The sequence below is a fragment of the Phasianus colchicus genome, chromosome 2 (genome assembly GCF_987193195.1).
Source record: "Phasianus colchicus chromosome 2, bPhaCol1.hap1.1, whole genome shotgun sequence".
In the NCBI taxonomy this organism is placed as follows: domain Eukaryota; kingdom Metazoa; phylum Chordata; class Aves; order Galliformes; family Phasianidae; genus Phasianus; species Phasianus colchicus.
Genome location: NC_143437.1, coordinates 4,937,551 through 4,960,974, shown reverse-complemented (window position 1 = coordinate 4,960,974; position 23,424 = coordinate 4,937,551). Strand labels below are relative to the sequence as shown.

General features: G+C 38.7%; 2 protein-coding genes across 3 annotated transcripts; one reads left to right on the top strand and one right to left on the bottom strand.

Annotated features, from left to right (window-relative positions):
* LOC149918828 (arginine-hydroxylase NDUFAF5, mitochondrial-like) lies at window positions 1–2,863 on the bottom strand. The gene is made up of 5 exons (XM_090136747.1): window positions 2,636–2,863; window positions 2,436–2,451; window positions 874–891; window positions 193–261; window positions 1–66 (listed from the first exon to the last, which is right to left on the bottom strand). The coding sequence occupies exons 1-5, from the start codon at window positions 2,740–2,742 to the stop codon at window positions 1–3; spliced, it is 276 nt and encodes a 91-aa protein (XP_089992873.1). The 5' UTR covers window positions 2,743–2,863.
* On the top strand, window positions 2,846–23,424 carry ESF1 (ESF1 nucleolar pre-rRNA processing protein). 2 transcript variants are annotated; one of them, XM_031603321.2, is made up of 14 exons: window positions 2,846–2,959; window positions 3,534–4,209; window positions 5,218–5,570; window positions 6,357–6,470; window positions 7,501–7,601; window positions 8,598–8,750; window positions 11,693–11,807; window positions 12,746–12,884; window positions 14,547–14,708; window positions 17,785–17,906; window positions 18,870–18,960; window positions 21,238–21,305; window positions 21,854–22,000; window positions 22,559–23,424. In XM_031603321.2, exons 2-14 carry the CDS (start codon window positions 3,552–3,554, stop codon window positions 22,850–22,852), a joined length of 2,517 nt encoding a protein of 838 aa, XP_031459181.2. In that variant the 5' UTR covers window positions 2,846–2,959; window positions 3,534–3,551; the 3' UTR covers window positions 22,853–23,424. The 2 variants fall into 2 exon arrangements, with proteins under 2 accessions (XP_031459181.2, XP_089990761.1); XM_090134635.1 differs by lacking the exons at window positions 17,785–17,906; window positions 18,870–18,960; window positions 21,238–21,305; window positions 21,854–22,000; window positions 22,559–23,424 and adding an exon at window positions 15,491–15,827.

The following is a 23,424-nucleotide window of genomic DNA, read 5'->3' as shown; positions in this document are numbered from 1 at the left end:
CTAAGTTCCTCTGTTTTTGCCAGATCTCCAAATGAAACTGTTGCAGAACATCTCTGCAGGTCCCACCTAAGAAGAAAAGAGGAAAAAAATATAAGGATCATTTTTTAAATTAAAGTATCTCATAAAATTTGTTTAAAGCCTAAGTAATTTAAAACACATCTTCAAAGAGTAAATAGTTGAGCTTCACATTACCTGTGATTCATGATATTTCCAGCCAGTCAGGTAGAAGATCTGAAGTGGGACAGGTACTGAGCCATCACTCTTTCAATACATTTCTGCCATGGAAGGAAGGGAGAAAAAGAAAAGGTACACAGAACAACAGTATTAAGAAATAATAAATTCCCCAAACAGTAAAATTAAGCATGGCATGGCATACTCCTCATAATGACTCCTGGTGAAAGATTTGGGACAGTAAAAATATCTCATACTGGTACATCAACATAGTTCAAATTCTGTCATCGTAATTAGGGTTAAAAATACCTGTACTAAAACAGTATTTAATTCTTTCTTTCTTTTTTTTTTTTTCTCCTCATAGAGGTCAGAGCAAGTAAGTTTTTAGAGTTGATTCAGGTTAACTCCTCAGCTTACTTTCTCCTTAAATCTTACTTCAGGAGTAAAACAGAAGCAGAAAATTCACAGCAGACCACAAAGAAGAAATCTCTGACTTCTGCTTCCCAATACAGAACTGTTCATGGAGTTACTCTCCTGACTCACGAGATTTCAGGAAAAAAAAGTAATGCTTTCACTACTACCATAAGCTTTAATTGAAGTTAAGAAGCAAGCATTAACTATTCCACTTCTGTATTGCTGACACTGCAGTGTATACTTGCCTTGAAAGTCTTCCATAACGTCAGACAATCCTGGATAGTTTACCTGAACTTCATCGCTATCCTGAAAGAATTCAAACGCTTAATTTTAGAGCAGATCAAGTTAAAACCATAGCATTAAATGAACTTTCTGAACCTGCCACTTCAGTTCTAATTGAACACACTATTACTCAGAAAAATATACTGCCTCAACATTTCTGAAGAACTTTGTTTAGTGGCTCAAACACAATCAAATTTTAATTGAAATGCCATTATTCTCTTCTTAGCTTTAGAAGCAGCAGCAGGAGTGTCTCAAGTTCTTTCAAGCAAATCTAACATTCCCTGACACTTCTCGATGAAGACCATGCAAACTCAACTGGGCCACCAGCCAAAGATACACTTCACTTGGTTTCATTGATCTCAGCACAGCCAAGAACAGAGGCAGATCAGACTACTTCAGAAACTTACTTAGCAAAGCACACTTCATGCAAAAGAAAGGAATTACTTATTATGCTTTGCTAATGTACCTGTAAATAGCGTTTATTATGCAGCTCTGGTGTTTCAGACCACTTTTTTATTGTTAATTACCACAGTCAGGGTGCTAAAGCCAGCTCCTGACAGATGTCCCAAATATGGCAGTGAACAGAGGTGATCTACAAAGAGAAAATCCCTTTTCCCAGCTCTGCCAGATGCAAAGGGCAGTAAAGCTCATACAGGCTGCCTCCCCCAAATGCTGCACCAATAAATACTCCATCTCAATTTGATGAATCTACAGCACAGAAGAAAAAATATACTCTTTCTTTTGTTATTAACACTATGTAGCTAAGAAATTCCTAGGTTGCTTTTTTTTTTTTTTTTTTTTTTTAATGAAATTAAAAGCAATCTCAGATAAAAGTATTTGCAACAGGGAACTTCTAAAACAATAACCTCAAATAATTTTCTTCCAAAAAGGTACAGTTTAAGACCATTTGGATACTTTTACTTTCTCAGAGGAAGGCAACATGAGTGCCTCATGTACTCCTTAAGAGATGCACAGGCCTTGATTTCCAACAGTGATTTTTGCACTTCTATGCTCATGGCAGAGCAGTGCCATTCTTATTATGTCTGTTCCATTTTTTTTTTTTTTAAATCTAGGAAGAACAGCTATATAGCAACTAAAATGCCAAGGCTGATGGGCTGCTTTCCTTGCCCAGATCCTACTGAGAATGTCAACCAATTCAGTTTCTTTTTTATATAAAGAACTGCCAATAACTGCTGGTTTAGAAAGAACCATTTTACATAATCAAGCTAACAAGGCAGAAAATGCCACAACTAATGCACCTCGCTTACTGATTTGAAACAAAAGCCCTTTAAACGGATGTTTCATTGAGCATTAATCACATTACCTCTACCCACGCTAAAAAAATAAATCCTTTAATTGAGCAGCAAGAAATTTAAGCAGATGAGAACAGTTTCCGTTAGCTAAAGACAGTGGTACCAAAGCAGAAAACGAGCATCCCAGATGGAAATTCACCAAGACCCACAGTTTCTTGCTCTTCTGGGGGCATCATAACAGGTTGTGTAATTTTATTGTGGTGGTAAAACTATTCCACGCTACAGAATAATTAATTTCCAGAGAAAATGGTGTACCTCCAAGGGGTTATTTCTTAAAAATTCAAATAAATACTGGGGTATTACGATTTCTAGCTTTATTATCCCATAACAGGATACTCCTGTTTGTATAAAGAGGTGACAGGACAGCACTGCAGTAACACTGCAAAAAAATAACCGTGTGTAACACGAGCTATTCATGTGGCCATTTTGATTTAAACAACAGTATGCTAAAATACCTGAGGTAAAATTGGCGACCACGTGGAGGCTCGGCCATAGAATCGTCCCGGTTGGAAAAGCTCACCAAGCTCACCAAGCTCACTCCCGCCACGCCCACTGACCTCATCCCTCAGGCCAAAGTTCGCGCCACCGCTCCTACTACAGCCGCCATGCTCGCGGCCGCGACTTATCTTACGCCCTGCGCATGCGCACGGCGGAACAGCCGCCGCAGTTCCGCCGCCGCGCCGTGCGATTGGTGTGAATGGTGTGTCCCGCCGCGGCCGCCGTAGCGCTGCTGGCCAGCGGCGTGGTGGGCCCGTGCCTGGCGGAGCGGCGTGTCTCAGGTGAGGCGATCGGCACGGCTGAGTGCGGGGTGCGCGCCTCCGCGGCCGGCGTCGAGGGGGTAGGCGGGCTGTGTTTCCCTCAGATCAGTCGGAGGGGAAGAGCTTTGTTGTGTTAGCTCCTAAATAGTGTTTTACGGTGTGAAGCGTGGGGAGTGCCAGCCTGAGGTCTGGCTTGGGATGGAACCTTTTGGGTTCCGTAAGGGCTCGTTTCAGGGACCGGCTGAACGTGAGCCAGCAGTGTGCCCAGGTGGCCAAGGAGGCCAACGGCACCTCGGCTTGTGTCAGCGGGAGAGCAGCCAGCAGGAGCAGGAGGTGACCGTCCCTCCTCCGGGAGGGAAGTGGTGGGGTCACCTGGAGGTGTCCCAGAGCCGTGGGGATGTGGCACTGCGGGACGTGGGTGGTGGGATGGGGTTGGACTTGGTGATCTTGGAGGTCTTTTCCAACCTTAGTGATTCCTGCACGTGCATTTGAGGAGAATAAACTAATGTAGATGCTAGAAATCTTGCTTCTATTTTTTGTTAATGTGTTGTGTTTTTTTTTCTCTGTGTGTGTGCGCATGTTTTTTTCATTCCAGACTTCAGTGACATCAACAATGGCATCCCAGAAGGAAATACTGAGCGATGGGCGGTTCAGCCGCGTTGCTCGGGATCCCAGGTTTTGGGAGATGCCAGAAAAAGACCGGAAAGTCAAGATTGACAAACGCTTTCGAGCAATGTTTCACGACAAGAGGTTCAAGCTGAAGTGCACAGTGGATAAAAGAGGTCGACCCGTTAACTATACCTCCGTTGAGAACCTCAGGAAATTCTATGCCTTGTCAGAATCTGACTCTGAACTTTCAGAAGATGATAGCGAAGTACGTGCAGAAAAGAAAAAAAAGAAGAAAAAAGCTAAGCCTAAGGAAGGAGGGGATTCTGTAAAACCAATTCCTCAGGAAGACAGTAAAATGAAAAAACAAGGGGTGGACCAAACACGCAAGGTGGTGACAAAACTAGATGACCCTCAGAATGAAGGGCAGAAAGTTGCATCTAGATTTAAATTGAAAGAGGACTCCAAGAAAACCAGAACAGAAATGGGTGACTCCCAGGGAAATGAGGACCTTTTAAGTGATATGGAAAATGAGGAAGGAGGTGAATCAAAAGGAAGGTCGGTTTCAGTTCAAAACAAGCAGAAGACTTCAAAGCCAAGAGTTGCTAATACAGTTCAAGCTGCAAAGAGGGACTGTTCCATACAAGGAAAAATACAAGAATCAGGTTAGTTTTTAAAATAACAGAATTTGGCTGTACTTATTTTGGTATTGTTCCTATTTTATCCATGAAAAACCCTTTTTTCACTAAATCAATCATAGCAGCAGTAACAACCTGGGTTATTACTGATGACAGTGAGCTGCTCATAGAATCAGTACGTGTTCTTCAATAAAGTTGGAGACAGTCATGTCCTTCCCATTGGTGGAGCCAAAACTGTTTGTTAACGTAATAAGAAACATAAAATATCATAGAACAATAGAATGGCCTGGGTTGAAAAGGTCCACAATGCTCATCTAGTTTCAACCCCCCTGCTATGTGCAGGGTCACCAACCAGCAGAGCAGGCTGCCCAGAGCCACATCCAGCCTGGCCTTGAATGCCTCCAGGGATGGGGCATCCACAGCCTCCTTGGGCAACCTGCTCCAATATCTCACCACCCTCTGTGTGAAAAACTTCCTCCTCATATCTAACCTAAACCCCCCCCATCTTAGTTTAAAACCATTCCCCCTTGTCCTATCACTATCTGCCTTCATTGTGTATCAGTTGGTATGGCTGTCAAAGTGAATATTAAGTATAAGATCTGATGCCATGGTCACTTTAAGTGTAAATTTTTGGTTATTGAAAGTGTAAGAATGGCAGTGCTAAGTCCTTAGTATAAGAAGGAATTAGAGAGCAGGCAACTTGATGAATAATTTCTTCTTATTATTTTTGTGTGCATATAGCCTACATTATTCAATTCTGTTTTTATCTCTTGGTTCTATACATATAAATAGAATAAAATGATATCATTGTCAGTTTTAAACCAGTATTACAAGTACGGGACCAAAAAGCAATAAATGAGAAATAGAACACTTAATAATAATGTTTGAATTCCCCTGATGTAATTTGTTCCTGCATTGTTCTACCCTCCAGAGATTCTTTTAATCAGTATGAAAAAAGCTTAAGATATTTTTTCCTCTCTGTAAGAGGTCATTTGAGCTTACAACAAAGTCAGATACCTAACGTTTGTGTTTTAGTGACTGCCTGCAGAGACAGCGGTGCTGAGAGTGACATTGGTGAAAGCCAATTAGAGGAAGAAATTTCTGCAAGGGAAAGTTCTGAGTATACACAATCAGAAGAGGAAGAGTTGGAAGACAATGGGGAAACAGGCAAGGACGAGGAGTCAGAAGACAGTGAGGAAACAGATGAAGAAGGTGGTGATTCAGAAGATGATGAAGAAAGTGATATAGAGCCTGATCTGGCTAGAGGTATAGGGAACATTGAAACAAGCTCAGAGGATGATGACGACCTAGATGATCTATTTCCAAAGGAGCCAGAGATTGAGCATTCATGGGGTGAACTAGATAAAGATGCCCCTCGTGGAGATGAGGTAAAATTGCTTCTGCACGTGACAAGTTATGTGAATAACTCAAAGATGTACAGTCATAAGTTCATTGTAGACTTTTGCCTATGTAACAACTTGAAGGTATTTTTCTGAACAGTTTTTGGACATTTTTGATCACAAAATGCAAGTGATGATGAAGTTGGCCATGAATGTGAGGCTTTAAGTGTTCTCTGATGTCTCCCTCTGTCTCTAAGCAGAGGGTTATCTACAGATAGATAAGCTCTATCTGTAAAAAAAAAAAAAAAAAGCAAATGGAACTGTGCTTTTAGAGGAATTCTGGCATTTAAATAGTACTGCTGTTGTTGGCTACTGATTTGTTTTTCACTTTTTAAATATGATTTCTCTAATTCAAGCTTAAAAATTAAGAAATTATTTGACAATGAAGCAGGACTTTAAAATTGTTCATGTTTAGTGCATGCAAAAATCACAGTACTGTAGTGCTGTACAATACTGTGATAGTTACTGCTGTTGTGACTAACCACATGTTAACAAAATCTGAAGTGCTGGTGTTATATATCTAGTCTTAATTCTGTTATTAGTGCAGTCTGGCATACCTGTTGTTACTTTACCACTTGGATCTTTCTATCTGCTGCGTTGGTTGGTGCTTCGAGCCTTTAGTAATTAAATAGATACCAAGTCTTGAGGAAAATGCTTTTTATATTTTTTAATTAGAGCTTATTGCTGACTTCAATATTTTCACAGAACAGTTGTTAGAGAATTGTATATTCTCCATAGTGGTCTGGAATTAAACTTCTTTTTCTCCCCATTCAGATTACAAGCAGATTGGCAGTTTGTAACATGGACTGGGATAGACTTAAAGCTAAGGATTTGCTGGCTTTATTTAATTCTTTCGTACCCAAAGGAGGAACTATATTTTCTGTAAAGGTAAGACCTGATTTCTAAAAGAAAAATAGTGGCTTTTTACTGTAAAGTTGGGGGAAAGCCAACAAAATAAAAACAAAGTAATATAATTATCCGGAAGAACCAAAATATGATAAATGAGAATTGGCATGTGTTGCATCAGGGCCATGCCCTCTGCCCTGGGCAGCCTGTGCCATGCCCACTACCCTCTGGGGCACAGCCTTTCCCTCACCCCCACCTGCCCTCCCCTGACAGCTCCATGCCGTTCCCTCAGCCCTGCTGCACAGACAGCAGAGCTCAGCGCTGCCCTCCGCTCCCTGGGAGAGCTGCAGCTGCCATCGGGCCTCCCTCAGCTCCTCTGCACTGAACAAACCAAGGGACTCCAGCTGCTCCTCATGTGTCTTCCCCTCTAAATTCTTTACCATCTTTGTAGCCTAAAATATAAAGCATAACTGCTTTCTAGCAATGGGCTTGGATTCTGAAGCTATTAACATATTCTGTTTATGATGTTGGCTCCAAGTGCTGTTTCACTGAGATTAATAGTGAAGTTTTCAAAACCTAGTAGAGGGAGACTGCATTGCCTTAGCTAGATTGCTTTTCAGTAGTCTGTCTAGTAGATAACTCAGCCTTAAACCTGGAGATTTCGAAATGCACTCCAACTCTTTGTCATTGCCCACTATTGTTTGTTTTTCAACAATTTTGAATTATTTGTCAACTGGTTACCTTCTGATCAAAGTAATGTTTTTCTAGTTTTAGCATTTCCCTGCAGCAGAAACTCTGAGTCAGTCTAGTAGCCCTTTCTGAAGAGGGCCACAGTAAGATGAAGTTACTGCTCCTATTCATTTTCATCTGTCTCAAAATATTCTCCTTTTTAATGGTCTGTTCACTTCATTGTCTTTCCTTTAAGGTTAAGGCATTAAAACTTGTGGAATTGAGCCCTTTATCTTTCTCTAAAATCAGTGAGCTATTAAAGGCTTGGTGAAATCTTATTCTTAATTGGTATACAATTTGCTGCCACAGTTAAAACTCATGTTTGTATTGTTTTTATTTCTAGATTTATCCTTCAGAGTTTGGAAAAGAAAGATTGAAAGAGGAAGAACAGCAAGGGCCTAAGGAACTGTTTGATCTTCCAGAGAATACCACAGAGAAAGACGAGTACTAACTTAATCTTCCAATGAATCTAATTCCCTGATCAGCTACTTGTTACAGAACTTAATTCACTCGAGTCTCCTGTAGACATTTTCATTTTGTAGCTTTTTCAAAGGATATATCAGGCCTAACCCTAGTTCAATAGGGATGCATACCATAAATGCATTATTATAAAACTTGCAAAAAAAAATGTTACTGATAGGAGACCTGAAAATTTTTATTGCACAGCTCATTGCAGTAATAAATTGAATGTGTGGAGAGTTCAGTATGTAATTTTTCTCTACAAATTGCCACTTGCACAAGAAAATCCCCTTTGTTGCTTGCTATTAACATTTTTATCAGCACAACCAAGATGGACCTTAACCTAGCCCAAGAAATCCCAGGTTGAGATCTCTTGAATGCTACCAGCTGCAGCCCAGGCCTGACATTGTCCAGGCTTCTCCAAGCATGGAGTAACCATACTTGTATACGAAAATGCTTTTCACCAGCCTTGCCAGGAGTCAAGGGTGCAGGTGCCAGCTCAGCTAAATAGGCTCAAACACTTTGATAGGAAATATCGACTTCTGCTTTCTGTGGCTTGCATAGAGGCATGCAGAGGTGCTCTGCTGTATGCCCAGTACAGGGACTCTAACCTCACAATGCTGGTAGGAGGCAGAGTCAGATAGAGTTGCAACTATATAACATATTGAAGTGATTAGAACAATGCTAGTAATTTAAAAAGTTGGGAAATTTAATAATTTCAATCTTAGAACATTAGCTCTTTGGGTGGAAAATGCACTGAGTGAAACACAACCTCCTTTAATTAGAACTGTGTGAATTATTCTTTTGAGTAAAACTGAATAGGTATTGGTAGAATGCCATGTTGTTTAATATCTAATCTTATTAAAGGATAGGGAGAGTGTTTCAGTGCTGCATATATTTAAGGAGTTGAATTAAAATATTTTGCAGATGAAAACTTGTTTAAATCAGCTCACTTAATTCTGTTGTTTTCTGCTTTTGCAGGCTTTATAAGGAAAAATTGAGGGAGTATCAGTTTAAGCGACTGAAGTACTTCTATGCAGTTGTAGAATGTGACTCTCCTGAAACAGCCAATAAAATTTACGAGGAATGCGATGGACTGGAATTTGAAAGTAGCTGCTCTTTTATTGACCTCAGGTAAATCTAATGGTGGCTCTCCTATATACCCAGAGGGGGAAAGGGCACAAATTTAAAAATCGATTTAGAATAATATGGATTGGACGATATTTATTCTTTCACCATAGTTGAGGTTGTTACTATTTTTAAAATAAATTCAGCATGCAATGAGCTGTTAAGGTATGGGAGGTAGTGGTAGTTCCATTTTTTTGTTGTTGATTTTTTTTTCTTATTTGTTCCTTAAGTATTTTTATGTAGAAATGGAAATTTTGAGTGTATCTGTACATAGAGAAATTACAATAATTCCAGTTGAGTATTCAACCTTATTGGTAAAAATTAAGCAATGTTTTAAGATACATATCAAGAAAACATCAACTTGCAACTCCCATATTTAGAAGTAGCTTTTCTTTTTCATTTCTTGTCTATTTTTCTGGATTGATAGCACAGAGCACAAATATAGCTGCTTTTTTCTGAAGCTGCAATAGATCACCATGTTACTCCCTATGAGCTGGAGGCTCTAATATTTCATAAGTTGTGTTGGAAGATTAATAATTTTAAGTTACAGTTGTGCTTTCATGCTAGTATTCTCTTTTGTTATGAAAGAGCCTGCTAGTCTAAGCAGAAGAGAAGTAACTAAATCATATTAGTCTTTGAAGAAGCTTTGTCTACTGGAGGCTGTGCTATGGGCACTCTTGGAAACTATGAAAGATAAGTTTCAGGCCAAAAGAGCATGTAATTTTTCATGCTTATGTAATGGCACTACAGCCATCACAATGAGAAAATTGTTTAAAATAAATAATTCTTACCTGTCTCCAAAGATCTAGGCTTGCAGAAAAACTCCAGAAAGGAGGGATCTTCAGTAAGAGAACCTTCCTTGGTGGCAGTCAGCCTTTAAATGAGGTCTAAGAGGGGTAGAGCCTAGCTCCACCCTTGTGTTATTACAGATGAATTACCTTCATCTGTGCTCTCAGGGCTGACTGTGTCTTTTCTCCAGGTGCTCAATCAGTGGTTCAGGCCTTGACTCAGCAGTTCCTATACACTCCACCCCTTCATGGCCTGAACCACTGATTGAGCCAGCTGGAGAGTGAGCCTTCCCTGATACAGAGGTCTAATGCGCCATGACACTCATACAATTGCCTGTTGCGATGCAGGTTGACACAGTATAAGATGATTGATGATCAGTTTGTGGTTGGAGTTCATGTTCTCTCATGGGTCAGTGCTTGATGGTCTTACTGGAGTCATGCAGTTGTTAGGGTGCAGGTCCATCTTATGTTCCATCAATCCCACATAGACCATGGCCAGGTGTCATGCTCCATCTCACAGTGACATTTCACTCCTTCTGGTGATCCTAGGAACTCTTAAAGACTCACAGAGCAGTACGGATGTTTCACAGGTACCAAGAGGGGAAGGTCTGCCCTCTAAGGCAAGATACAGGCCATATTCCTGTCTTGAGTCAACACTTCGGCTTGCTCTGGGGCATATCTCAACTGTCTGTTCCACACCCTTTGGCCAGATATCTGTGACTGCATTACTATATCAGGCACCAAAGGGGGATTCTGATCTGCCATAGGGACATGATGAGGGTTCCCTTAGCAATGATGACCAGAGTGTTGACCACAATGTCAGTAGACCATGTACTGATTACTGGAGAGACTACTGAGCCTCCCACCTCCAATAGTCTCCCCCAGGGTGCAAGTGGGCCACACCTCTTCAGTCCTACTTGCACCTTCCAGGGCAATTCTATTCTGTGGGTACAGAATCCTAAATTGTCAGGGGCAGGGAGCAGAAGATTATTTTCATTAACAGTTTGGGGTCTTGTCAGTGGGCAACAATTGTCAGTGTCCACAATTTAGATTCTTAGAGGGGAAGCCCAAGTTATCTGAAGCATCTTGAGGCACTGGGTCTGCCATCCGTAGGTCTTTTGTTCAGCTTCTGCAGGGTTTCATGCAGTCTCTCTTCATCCACCCTTGCAGGGATGGAGAGTCTATCTTCAGAGCTGCCTTAAGGATGCTATTATAACATTCAGTGAGGCCTGTTCCCATTGGATTATACGGCAGATGAAATCACCGTTCAGTGTTGTTCTCTTGGATGTCAGGGGGAAATTCTTTACAGAGAGTGGTGAGGTACTGGAACAGCTGCCCAGAGAGGTTGTGGATGCCCCGTCCCTGGAGGTGTTCAAGGCCAGATTGGATGAGGCCCTGGGCAGCCTGGTCTAGCATTAAATGAGGAGGTTGGTGGCCCTGCATGTGGCAGGGGGGTTGGAGATTCATGATCCTTGAGGTCCCTTCCAACCCTGGCCTTTCTGTGATTCTGTGTGATTCTGTTCTCTTCTGCCCAGCGCTGTACCATCGTGCCCATGAAGTGTGTACCTTGGTCATTCTTGATGACCTGTGGAGTCCCATAACCCACCTCCAACTTGGTTAAGGCCTTGGTGGTGTAGGCCTGGTTTGCTTTTGGTACCAGATAGACCTGCATCAATCCACTTGTCACGTAGACACAAGTTAATGCATACCTGGCCCCCTCAGATCACAGGGGAGGGCCTATATAATCAACTTGCCACGTTTGATGAGGGTTATGTCCTCTGGCAATGTGGGCAGTCATCTCTGGCAAGGGTTTTGGTCTCATCCTTGAGCAAGCGTCGCAATCATGACATGCCTGGATGATATCTGACATTGTTATGTGCAGCCTCTGTGCTTTGGCTGCTGGCCACATCGTCTTCTGTCCAACATGTTGCAGCTTCTGGTGTAGCCACTGGGCAGTGTTTTCAGAAGGAGAGTGCTCAAACCACCATACTTGAGCCAGCGTGTCAGCCTCATCATTTCCTGGTGACTGCAGGGGGTGATGTCCCTAAATGTGGTAGACACGTATGGTTCTGTGTTTAACCACATTGCATTTGTCTAATCACACCTCCTGGCCCCAGATTATTTTGTGTTGATATGAATAACATATTATCTACCTTTAAGATTTATTCCAGATAACGTTACATTTGATGATAAGCCAAAAGACACAGCTTCGGAAGTGAATGTATCTGGATATAAGCCAAAGTACTTCACATCTGCTGCAATGGGAACATCAAAGGTATCTTTACAATGTTTTCATAATGTTTTTCTAATTTGTTTAGTTTTATTGTCAGCTTATAAATGATAGAAGTAGTGGGGAAAACCTTCCTGTTTTGTTCACCACTTCAAAATGGAGACATCAAACATACTACAAGATTCAAGCATGTTATAGAGTCCCAAGTTGTGACCCCATAAATGAGCTTCTTTGTTAAAAACTGAAGACTACATTTTTTACTTAATTTTATGCCTGTTTCAAGTTGCACGTGGACTTACTTTGTTATCTACAATTAAATCATGTAATTTGCTGAAAATGGCTACTTGGGTACAGTTCAACGAGAGTGTTTTTAGTGGTAGTGTCAAGCTTAAACAACTGCTTCCCCTCCTTGTAGTGATCCACTTTACTCAGTCTTATGTGACAGCTGAAAAGTTCATCTGGCCATGAAATGAACTATACTGGAGAAGAGATTAGATGAAAACCAAGTTGTTTCTGTGGGATGGTTTGTCAGATTAGTTTCATCTTCTAGCTGAGGGTACAGTTGTGCAAACACTTTTCTTGTCCCTGTTGCAATCCATGTACGATTCCAGGATCCTCTAGTGCTGGAGGAGGAAAGTTGGTGACTACTGCTTCCATTCCAGTATCTGCTGCCATAAAGGAAATTTGGCTTACAGAGATTTAGTGTTGTGTGACAGGATGTTACGGAACCCTGAAATGCAATAGGAAACTTCTTCATTCTTTCATGTAGTTAAAACTCCTTGAAATGCTTTTTTGAAGTAGAAATCAAAATTGTAATTCAGTTGATTTTAATAATTGACTATTTTAGGTAATCGTTGTGGAGAATACTAGCAATGTGTTTATGTTATCTATACCATTTAAGAAGCAGTTTTCTTTTAAAAGTCTGCTTTAGAATGTTTAATTTTAATAGATTGGCTTCTACAAATAGCTATCCTATTTTTAAGGTAGATATCACATGGGATGAAACAGATCACGAACGAGTAATGTCACTTAGCAGAACTTTTAATAAAGAGGAACTTCTGGACATGGATTTTCAAGCTTACTTGGCTTCATCTAGTGAAGAAGAGGAAGAACAGCAGCAAGGTACCTTCATTAATAAATGTTGAGCACAAAGTCATTAGCTACAGCATTTTAAATGTGAGTCAAATGTATAAATTCCATGTAATTAGAAAATACTTTGAATGTTTCCTTTTACAGTGACAATATTATACTTATTATTGAAAAGCTGTGGTCGGGTTCTCTTATGAAAATAGCCTACCTTTCCCCCGGAGCTGAACATCTCTGGAAGTGGCATGTACTTACTCCTTTGTGTGTGTGAGTTTGAGGTGGATGGACGTCAGTGGTGAGCTTGATGGTAGCTGTGGTTCACTCTTTTCAATTAGGAAATAAATGGAGTGATGATATAATGCTGACAGATAATGAAAGAAAAAATTTCAGTTAGGCCTGGCGACGTGGAAGCTGTGGAGTTTCTCAGATTTACTTTTTCCCTCTTTCTCTCTCTCTCTTTTTTTTTTTTTTGCGTTAAATACAGATTTCAGAAACAAACTTCTCCAGTGTTTTGCATATGTAGCAAGAAAACACATATTGAACTTTCTAAAACATCTCTGAAGCCACAGTTGAGATGAATTATATAGGCCTATTTCTGGTTCTTGAAATAAATAATGTCACTGGTATAACCTCAAAGTGGCCAAATTCTTTTTGAAGACAAAGTAAACAATTCTGCTGTGGAACTGAGAAAGTATATTATCTGATTTTGGAAGTACATTAGGGAGACAGATTGACTTAATTTTTTTTTTTTTACCCTAGCTTTGAAAGAGATTCCTGTTGTTTTGTTTTCCATTTGTCATGCAAAGTCTCTTTACCTGGTATAATTAAATTTTAATTAAGCCAAGTATAATGATTATAATTGGAGTGATTTCAAGTAGCAAGATCAGAGTTCATCTAAACTGTAGCTCACTTTCTTTATTACTGATCTGTTGATTCTGCTACAAAAAAAGATGCTTTTCATTGTACATTTGACTGATTTTTTCTAGAGATTGTGGTGGCAATCCAGTTCATTCTGAGTGAAAAACATCAGAACATTTTCTTGTGTTTTTTTTTTACTGTTCAGAAAGTCTGAAAAATCTGTTGGCAAAAATCATTATTGTCTTAATGTCCACCAGAAGGTGGCTCATTTTCCTTTTCTTGCAGCTGCTGTCAAATGTTCTTTATTTGCTTGTGGAGTGAAAAGAAGGAGTATAGCAATACATGTCACTGCTTAAATTCCTCCCAGCAAAATTCGCAAAACCAGTAAAAAATACAAATTAGCATTCCCTGCATTATCCAGTATCATAGAATCATTCAGGTTGGAGAAGATCATCCAGTCCAGTCACCATCCAACCCCTCCATGCCCACTGACCATGTCCCTCAGTGCCACAACCCCACAGTTCAAGAATACCTCCAAGGACAGTGACTCCACCACCTCCCTGGGCAGCTGTGCCAGTGCTTTTTAAAAGCTTGTTGCAGGTCATATTGTAACTGTATTTTTGTTTTGTTTTGGTAGTGATGATTGGACATACCAACATCTTTTCTCAGATTTTTTTTTTCATCTAAGTACAGGGATTCTAAACCTGGTTACTTTTTCTGGGAATGATACAGGAAAATGCCTGGGATTACTTTATTTATTGCCTTAGGTGTATTTCCTAAATGTGAAATTCAACTGACCACTTTGAGGCTGTCTTTCATACCTTTACTTTGTCTTTTTAGGGGAAGGTGTAGCTCATGAAACGGAAGATGACAAACCCAGGAAAAGCCAAAAAGATGATGAAGAGCAAATTGCCAAGTACAGAGAACTTTTGCAAAGTATCCAAGAAAAAGAGAAAAAGCAGGAAGAAAAGGATATAGAAATGGAGATTAAATGGGTTCCAGGTAAGCTTTAATGTTTTCTTTTGACAGCACGTACGAGCCCTGGAACTTGTTAGATTCATTTGCAAGTTAATTTCACTTGCTCTAATAGCAGAACTGCTCTAGAAAAGAAGAAACTGGCTATTATACTCTCAGTTTGACAGTCAGGCAAATAGAAGCATTTGGTGCCTGCTCAAAGGAATTCATTGCAGTCTGAAGACTGGGAAGGTGTGACTTGTCCATTTTGGAGGCAGCAGGTGTTGCATTGCTTTGGGAGGTGTAGGACTGCAGGCTGATACAAGGACACAACCTGATCTGCTATTGTAACCAGTGAGACCAGAGCCATGGTACAGTGCAGCCCCTCCTCCACTGATGCATAATTTCCATTTGGAAATGTGAATCTCAGTTGTACTATTAATTTTGAATCAACTTGGGCAACTTTTGCTTTATACAAATGCTCCTTTTTTAAATTCTTGTTCTCTGTGTGTACTAATTTGGTGAAATCAATCAAACTGAATGAATTTATGTCCTACCTAGTTCTTCATAAGAGTTTTATTTGAAAACATGCATTGCATTAAAATAGTTATGACCTTTAGTTGTATAATTTGAATAACTTCTGGCGACTATTCTCCCAAATTTTAGAGAAGGCACTTAATATGTGTTATAGGACATGTGCTTACTAGCAAAGCCCATCAACTTGTCTTACTTCAAATGCCCACAGCGTGTCAGTATTTCCATTCCTGGAGTTGCTTTGTTAATACCTTTTAATTCTTAGTGTCACTGAGCATTGGAGGCAGCAGTTCTAGGCCTGAAAGAAACTGCTGAAGAAATGGTCAAAAATAGGTTGGAAGGAAAGGATAACCTAACTCCATGGCAAAAATATCTGGAGAAGAAGAAAGAAAAGAAAATTATAAGATTTTGCAAAGATATTCAGTTGCAGCACATCATACAGAAGCTGGAAACCACAATGGAAACATTTATGCTAGGAATATGTTGTGTTTATGTGGGTCAAGCATTATTTAATATTAGACAAGAGCATTCAGATTTTGGAAACCTGGATTTAGTTTGTGGTACTGGTGCTCGTGTGCTTTGCCTCTCCTAGCTCTTGCATCTGTCAGCCTACTTTGAAACTCCTGTTTATGTCAACCTCCTGGCAAAATTTAGTCTTCATTGATTTCAGACATTTGTAGAGAAGGTCCAGTGCTACTGAAGGGGAGGATTTTTGAGGGTGGAATGTAGTCACTGCATGCTGAGCAGTAGTTTATAGTTCTGGCAATACACACAGCTGAGGTTAGGCTTTCCTAGGGGACAGAAGTACATTAGTTATTATCTTGTTTCTCATTGATCAAATGTACTTATTTAAATTCCAAATAAATTATGTTCCACTTGGAGTATTCTGGGAATTCAAAAGTAGTTTCTATGTTCATCTCTTAAGACTCCTTAAATTAGTTCTAAGAAAGTTCTGTCTGTTGAAATATTTTTATTATCAAACTTTGTCTGGTTCTGATTGATTTACTGCAAAATCACTTTGCTGCCAATACATTTAATATAGAGAGAGTTACAACAGTTGAACTGAAGAACGTTTTCAACTGATAGGTAGACTTGAATTCATTTAAAAATTTGAGTTTGGGCACCAATATTTATTCATGGCTATAGAACACATACTGTGCAAATCATTCTGTTATTCTTGAATCATAATAGCTTTAAATAAAGCACGGTGCCAGCAAAAACAAATTAGGTGCAGTTCCAACTTTCTTTGGTCTGTTTCTTTCAGGCACAAAATCAATGTTATATATTTAACCACCCATCTGCTTTCTTAATCATATCTCATTTGAGAAACAGTCACTATGCATCCATATCCAGCTCTCAAAGTTCCCTTTAGAAGGTGAAGAAGAGGAAGGCCACAGTTGCCATTCTTAATGATATTCAGGCAGGTTTTCATACAGTTTTTTTTATTGGACTTGAAAATGTTTAGCCAGGATTAAAGAAAACTTTGACATTTGCTTTCAAGAGAGGTAGACTACCAGGGTAAGGTGCTACATGTAAGATGCACTTGCTCAGTTAGATTTCCTGAGATTGGAGAAGCATCTTTCTAGCTCTTTACAGCTTGCAACTCTCATAATTATTAAATTTTTGGAAATTTCCAAAATAACTGTTTAGAGAAGCATAAATTCTCTCCCACCCATCCTCCCTCTCCATTCCTGCAGTGTGCAAAGCAATATAGTTAAGTTTGGTACAGTATTACCACTTCTGATCATTTACTTCAAGTGTGATTTAACATATATTACCTTTCTACCCTCTTTTCAGACCATAGTTTGTAAAGATTAAGTGGGAATAGTGATTAATTTATTTAAAAATAAAAATAATGTAGATAAGGGGATAAATTAACATTTTCTATGACCAGTTAATAATTCTACCTGCAGTAAACAATTCCTTTCCAATTCTGCAATCAAAAGTCTTTTGGCCACTTGAATACACTCTGATTCTCAGGAAGTGACCAGTCATTTTTTTCCCCAAAATTACTGAAAAATAATCCAAAGTAATAGAAGTTAGTTTCTGGGAAGCACAGGGCTCCACTGTTATTGACTCTGGAGATCAAGATACGTACTATTGAAAAACACTAAATAATGATTCTGTTTGCACCTGGGTTTTTTCCTGACTTTTTTTTTACTGAAAGCCATTGTTTACTCTGGGTATAAATATTATAGCTATAAAATGATAACAGCTAACAGATTCTTTTTTTAAGGTGACATTTCTATGCACCATTGAATGATGCACATTATAGGAAGCTCCGTTTTGTTTCCAGAGCAGGATCCAATTATGTTTGGTAATCTGGCCATAGGGTTCAGTTCATAATGTATGTTCAGGAACTTAGTTGTACATTGAATGGTGACACAAAATATTTAGGAGCTACTAGGGTTGTAGTCCTCTGGAAAAGATAAAACATGGTCTTATTTATGAAGATGATCTTATTTATAAAGATGCTGCTGCTCTAACCAATACTTATATTGTTTTCATGGACTTTTTAAAGAAAAATTAAGGAAAAAAAGAAAACATTTGGATTCATCTCATTTTTTTAATTTGCTATTTTTCTTTCTAGGCCTGAAAGAAACTGCTGAAGAAATGGTCAAAAATAGGTTGGAAGGAAAAGATAACCTAACTCCATGGCAAAAATATCTGGAGAAGAAGAAAGAAAAAAGAAATCTTAAAAAAAAGAGGAAGGTAATGTCTGCTGTGGTCAGATGCTGGGGGAGCTGCTGTTTGTTTGTTCTTCTTAAGTCACAGCTCTCGTTTTGGATAAACTAAAGGAAAAAAAGTTCTGTAACGTACAGTACTGTTTTAAGGTTTGAATGTGCAGTGGTCACTCGTTTGGAAAGATTAGAGTGCCTCATGAAGTCTGCAGAGTTAAGGGATGTTCAGCATAATACTGATACAATTTCATTTATCTGTCTGATTTCTAACGTTACTTTTCAATGCATTAGAAAGGGTCTTATTGTCACAGTATGTTTTTGGTGGAAAGTAGTTAGAATACATAATAGTTGTAATTTTGGATCTTTTCAGCCTAGAATAAAACAGATGCTTGTTTCCCACACCTGAAACAGCAAAGAATGGATAGCCTTGAAGAACTATTCAACTTTGAAATTGCAAAAGCAAATTTGGTAAATATGTTTGTGTATGAAGAGCCTTTTAGCAATGTGAAAATTGCTGTTGCTTTCTTTTCACACATGGGAGGTAATTGTGTGGTAACTGCAGCGGCAGAGATGTGCAGGAATAGGCAGATAAATGAAATGTTTGTTCTACTACTAGATGTAATAAGGTTCTAATGGTTGTCTTTGTAGTAAATAAAAGCAATCAGGTAGTGATTATGTAGCTAGAACTACATCCTGTGCATGTATTTGGTGGTATGGTTGGCCTACTACAGCACAGTCCGTAGCTGCAGCTGATGGAGTTCCTTGGTCTGTGCAAAATGCTCTTCTTCAGGTAAAAGGAAAGCTTTCACTTTGTGCTGTGGGCTTTAAATTGTGAATTTGTCTACTAGCAATTTTTAGTCAGTTCTTTGATGATGATTCAACATGCAGTATTTTGGTTTTTGCATTCCTAGTTTCTGGCAGAAGAAACATTTAATTGCAGCGAATTTTTAGTAGTTGATACAATGGTTGAAATAATGTTTGTGTTTTGTTACAGGCTACTGCTGAGAGAGACATGAGTGAAGATGAAATTCCCTCTGATGTCGATCTCAATGATCCATATTTTGCTGAGGAACTTGGAAAAACAGGTGAGTTAAGGCAGGTAACTTCTGGAATAAACGTGCCTTTTCTTTACATAATGAAACAAAGAAAGGCTAGGTAACGCAGAGGTGGCATGTTCAGAGTGAATTTTCCAATTCAGATTTTTGGGATATCTTTTTTTTTTTTTGGTGGAGTTTTAGTTAGCTGTCACTGATGATAAATTTCTTCTGAGTATGACTTTGGGGGTTAGAATTTGAAGGTCAGGATAATGAAGATGTGCAGATTCCTGGCTTTTCATGCTTTTGGAAGCCAAAACCTAGGAGTGATTCCTACAACAGCATATTAAGAGTGTTAGCAACAGATTTTCATATGCCACAAGTCAAGAGTAAGCATCCTTTAATTTGACACCAACCACAACAGTCTTGTGTCCTCAAAGTTAGAAGTTTATGTTAGGAGAAAGTAAATAACTCGAAAACAAAAGAAAAGAAAGATGCCACTTCCTCAAGCACCTTCTTGTTTTTCATTAGCAAGAATATGTAGGTACTCTCATACTAGTATTTGCTGTTTCAACATTGAGTGCAAAGTCTCTGAGGCAGCACATTTCCTGCCTTCTGTAAGAAGTTCTTTGTGTCATGGAGGGACTTATTGACTGTAACATGTAAATGTAGATTCACTTTTGACAAGTCGAGGCATTTTAGGGGAAGCAGGATTGTAAGGAAGTGTTGGACACTGGCTCTCAGTTCTTGTATTCTGTTAAGTGCTATGAAAGGAGAACCTGAAGTTCTGTGAAGTCTACTTGAGTGTATATTTGTCAGGCTTGTCTTTGTTCCTGAAATCTGTTTGTAAAGCAGGCAATGATTCTCACAGTGAGCAATGCTTCAGCTCAGGAGGAGGTGCAAAGTGAAGCAGCTTCTTTGTGCCTGGTATGCCCAAAGAGTATCCATGCAGGATATAGGCATATGCAAATTAGCACATCCAAAATTCATGACAGTGCTTGCTAATGTAACAGTACACATAATTGCTGTGCACATAGTACCATGGACAAAGATGTAAAGTGCTGTGTATGAGCCTAGATGTTGTGTTTCATTTATTTTGGTTAGATATTGTCAGGGGGAGGAAAAAGTACTTGTCACTTTTGTTTTATGTTAATACCTACTGTTTTAAAAAGCATTGCAGATCTCTAATTTGACTTGTCCACTTTCAGTCCTAGCGTGTTTTTTTCTGTGAAGTCTCAGTAAAGGCTCACATAAGGCAATTTTTCTTTCTTTTAATTTAAACTGCTTTAAGGTGTATAGCTGCCTAGTGTAATTGCTTATTAACGTGGTATCTTCCAATTCAGGATATTCTACGTGGTGTGTTTGCAAAAGGAGGAAGGGATGGACTTCCAGAATGCGTTTGAGGACAGGGACTATGTCAGGAGTATGTTAAAAAGATGAATGATGCATTTGTGAATTCTGAAACCAAACTGTTTTCACTATGATGCAAAGTTTTTAGTGCTGAGAGTAATTACAACCTCTAGCTGTGCAAGGTCATAATAAGAAATCAGTTTTCCTCTCTGGAAAAAACCTTACTTTGAAACTGGCTTCTGATTCACCCCCATCTGCAAGAACACAGGTTTTTGAAGACTTGAGGACAAACTCTTTCGTGATTATACTTGCAATGAAAGATGAGGGAAGATAATTGGAGGGGACTTCTTTGAGGTACAAGCAGAAAGGCTGAGAGATTTACTTAGCTGATTCTAGAGTAACTGCTATCACTTGGCATCTCCTTGTTTACTTTTCTATCATGTTGTCAGTTCTGCAAAGATAAGAATGATTTCAAAGATGCCACGTAACAATATAATATCTGAATCTGATTTTCTTGCACACTTTCTGGAACTACTAAATCAACAGTTCAGTTCTTGGGCTTTATCAGAGTGCTTTATCACAAGAACCTTCAGTCTGAACAGTCAATCATATTTTCATCCCCATGGTTCTGTAAAGAGTCTTTTTTGCATTGTATTCCTAGTACTTGCATAGCTAATACACAGCATAGCTTTAAGTTTACACATAAATTTCAAAACCAATTTATGTGGGGCTTTTTTGTTAATCTTGCTCAGCTGGCAGATTTGGCCTTCTGTTTTAACTGTTCTTATTTGATGATTTCTTCTCAACATTGCTGTCTTCTTGAATAGTGGAAATATCAAGTAGACTTTTATACTCAGTTTTTCAAATCTTACAATGAAGTAAGAAAATGAGATTAAATTTGAGGTGCTATTGATAGATCAATTATGCTCTCATGCATAAACTTGAGTAAGTGTGTGAATGCCCTGTTTTTGCCCATAGGTTTAAAGAATAAGGCGGAGTTGGTGGAAAGTAACTCAGAAGATGAAGCTGAAGTTGAAAAACAGAAGGTAAAGTGGTTTAAAGTGCACAGATTTACACATAGTGCAGTGCCTGAATTCTGCAAATATAGAATGTATGTGTGAATGGAATTACCCCATCTCCTAACACCATATAACTTTAATGGTGAGAGCTTTTGGAACAGAACCACCAAGGAGAATGGTAGTTGGTCACTGACTTGACATCTTAAGATTATACCAGGATCTCTTTCTGGAAGATTATAGTTGAACATAGCTCAACAGGGTCAAGTTATACTGAAGTGTAAGGGCATGGAAACCAGGCTGGGTGGTTAGTCTCTCTAGCTTTAAAGCATGTTTGTCCTGTAGACTTCTAACATTCTTTCATTCTTTCCCAGAAAATTAACTGTTACATTTAATATTGCACCTCAAAACATTAATGTCATTATATATTATATATTATATTATTTGCAATAATACTGCACTGACAACACTATTTCAACTCGTTTATGTACAGTTATACAGATGTGATCAACATGTTTGCTATATTTTTCATAGAAAACTATTTTGTTATGTACTTGAACTCTGTTATTTTGTGACAGGCTGAAATGGCTCTACTTATGATGGATGATGAGGATGATGGCAGAAAGCATTTTAATTATAAACAGATTGTGGAACAGCAGAACTTGAGCAAGAAGAAAAAGAAACTCTTAATGAAAAAGAAGGAATTACTAGAAGATGACTTCCAGGTAATGATGTACTTTTGATTTTGAGATTTGACTAGATAAGCTTGGATATTAGTTGTTAGTATCAACTATTTGGGGAAAAAAACTTCACAGTCCCATATCCTTCTTTCTTGCTCTAAGTTGAAGTAGAAGAACTTGTGTCTTCTCTTTTAGGAAGATACAGGCTCTTTTTCAGTTAGATTAATTAGTGTAAGATAAAGCAGTATGCAAGGCCTTGTAAGCTAAGACAGATATGGCCTTGTAAAACTCATTGCTATCTTTGTTCTGATGATTAGCCACTGCATCTTTCACTCTGGTCAGCTGTTAACAAGTAACCTTTCCTTTGTTTGCTGATAGAGACATATGCAGCACTTGTACATGCATTCACTCATCTGTTCTACTAATATTATCTTTTGATCCTCTACTCCACACTTACAAATACTTATGATTTGAGCAGTTGCAGGAATGGTGAACAATCTCTTGAGCTGTTACTCCTTAAGCAGCTCATATTTTATTGTATTTAAAAGCTTTGCTATCATGGGTAAAGGTTACCCAAAATAAATATTATTTTTCCGCCTTCAGGTAAATGTTGCTGATACGAGGTTCCAAGCCATGTTTACTTCCCCCTTATTTAATGTGGATCCTTCTGATCCAAATTTCAAGAAGACGAAAGCAGTAGAAAGGATCTTGGAAGAGAAAGCTCGCCGGAGAGAGCAAAAGCAGCAAGATCTTCATGAGGCAAGCAAAGAGCAGGAGAACAAGGTGGCAAAGAAGGAGACTAAGAAATCCATAGATCCTGCCTTGTCAATGTTAGTAAAATCTGTCAAAAACAAAACTGAACAGTTTCAGGCAAGGAAAAAACAGAAAATCAAATAACTGATCTTTGTTTCTGACTCGGACTTTTCTTTGCAGACAACATCTGTTGAAGTTGCTGTATCTGCTCTAATTCCTATCCCCCTAAAATTCTCAGAAAGGTCATTTAATTCTAGTGGCAAGTTTTAAAGTAACGAGAGCAACAAAAGCCCTTTCCTTCTGCCCCCCAAATTGTCTTCTACTGTTGGAAAAAACACATCACCAAACAACATTTCCATAGCATGCAATGTCTTAAAGGTAACAGAAGTAGTGAAGTTATGTACAGAAGTTAGCCACAATTACAGTTGTGTTTAAAAATAAGAAAAACACTTCTGTAGAGAGTTGAGAGCTGAGACTAATTGGTCTTAATGTCATTAATTCTGAAGAAGTCTATAGACACAGTCACTGATTAAAAAAAGGTTTTAATATAATACAAATTGAAGAAGTTCTATATACATCTCTTTTGTGTATTTGAAAGATCTCTTTTGTATATTTTATATGATTATATACATGCTACATGACTAATTTCAGAATTTAACTAGATATGGATCTAGTTAAAATTAATTAATGGGGAAAAAAACACCATTTAGAAAATG

Excerpts from the sequence above, each read along its gene's own strand:
- LOC149918828 (XM_090136747.1), bottom strand. The coding sequence starts at position 2,742 with ATGAGGTCAGTGGGCGTGGCGGGAGTGAGCTTGGTGAGCTTGGTGAGC. Across the intron at positions 67-192 it reads GGAAATATCATGAATCACAG|GTGGGACCTGCAGAGATGTT; the intron begins GTAATGTGAAGC and ends TTTTCTTCTTAG.
- ESF1 (XM_031603321.2), top strand. The coding sequence starts at position 3,552 with ATGGCATCCCAGAAGGAAATACTGAGCGATGGGCGGTTCAGCCGCGTT. Across the intron at positions 11,808-12,745 it reads CTGCAATGGGAACATCAAAG|GTAGATATCACATGGGATGA; the intron begins GTATCTTTACAA and ends CCTATTTTTAAG. Across the intron at positions 17,907-18,869 it reads ATCTTAAAAAAAAGAGGAAG|GCTACTGCTGAGAGAGACAT; the intron begins GTAATGTCTGCT and ends GTTTTGTTACAG.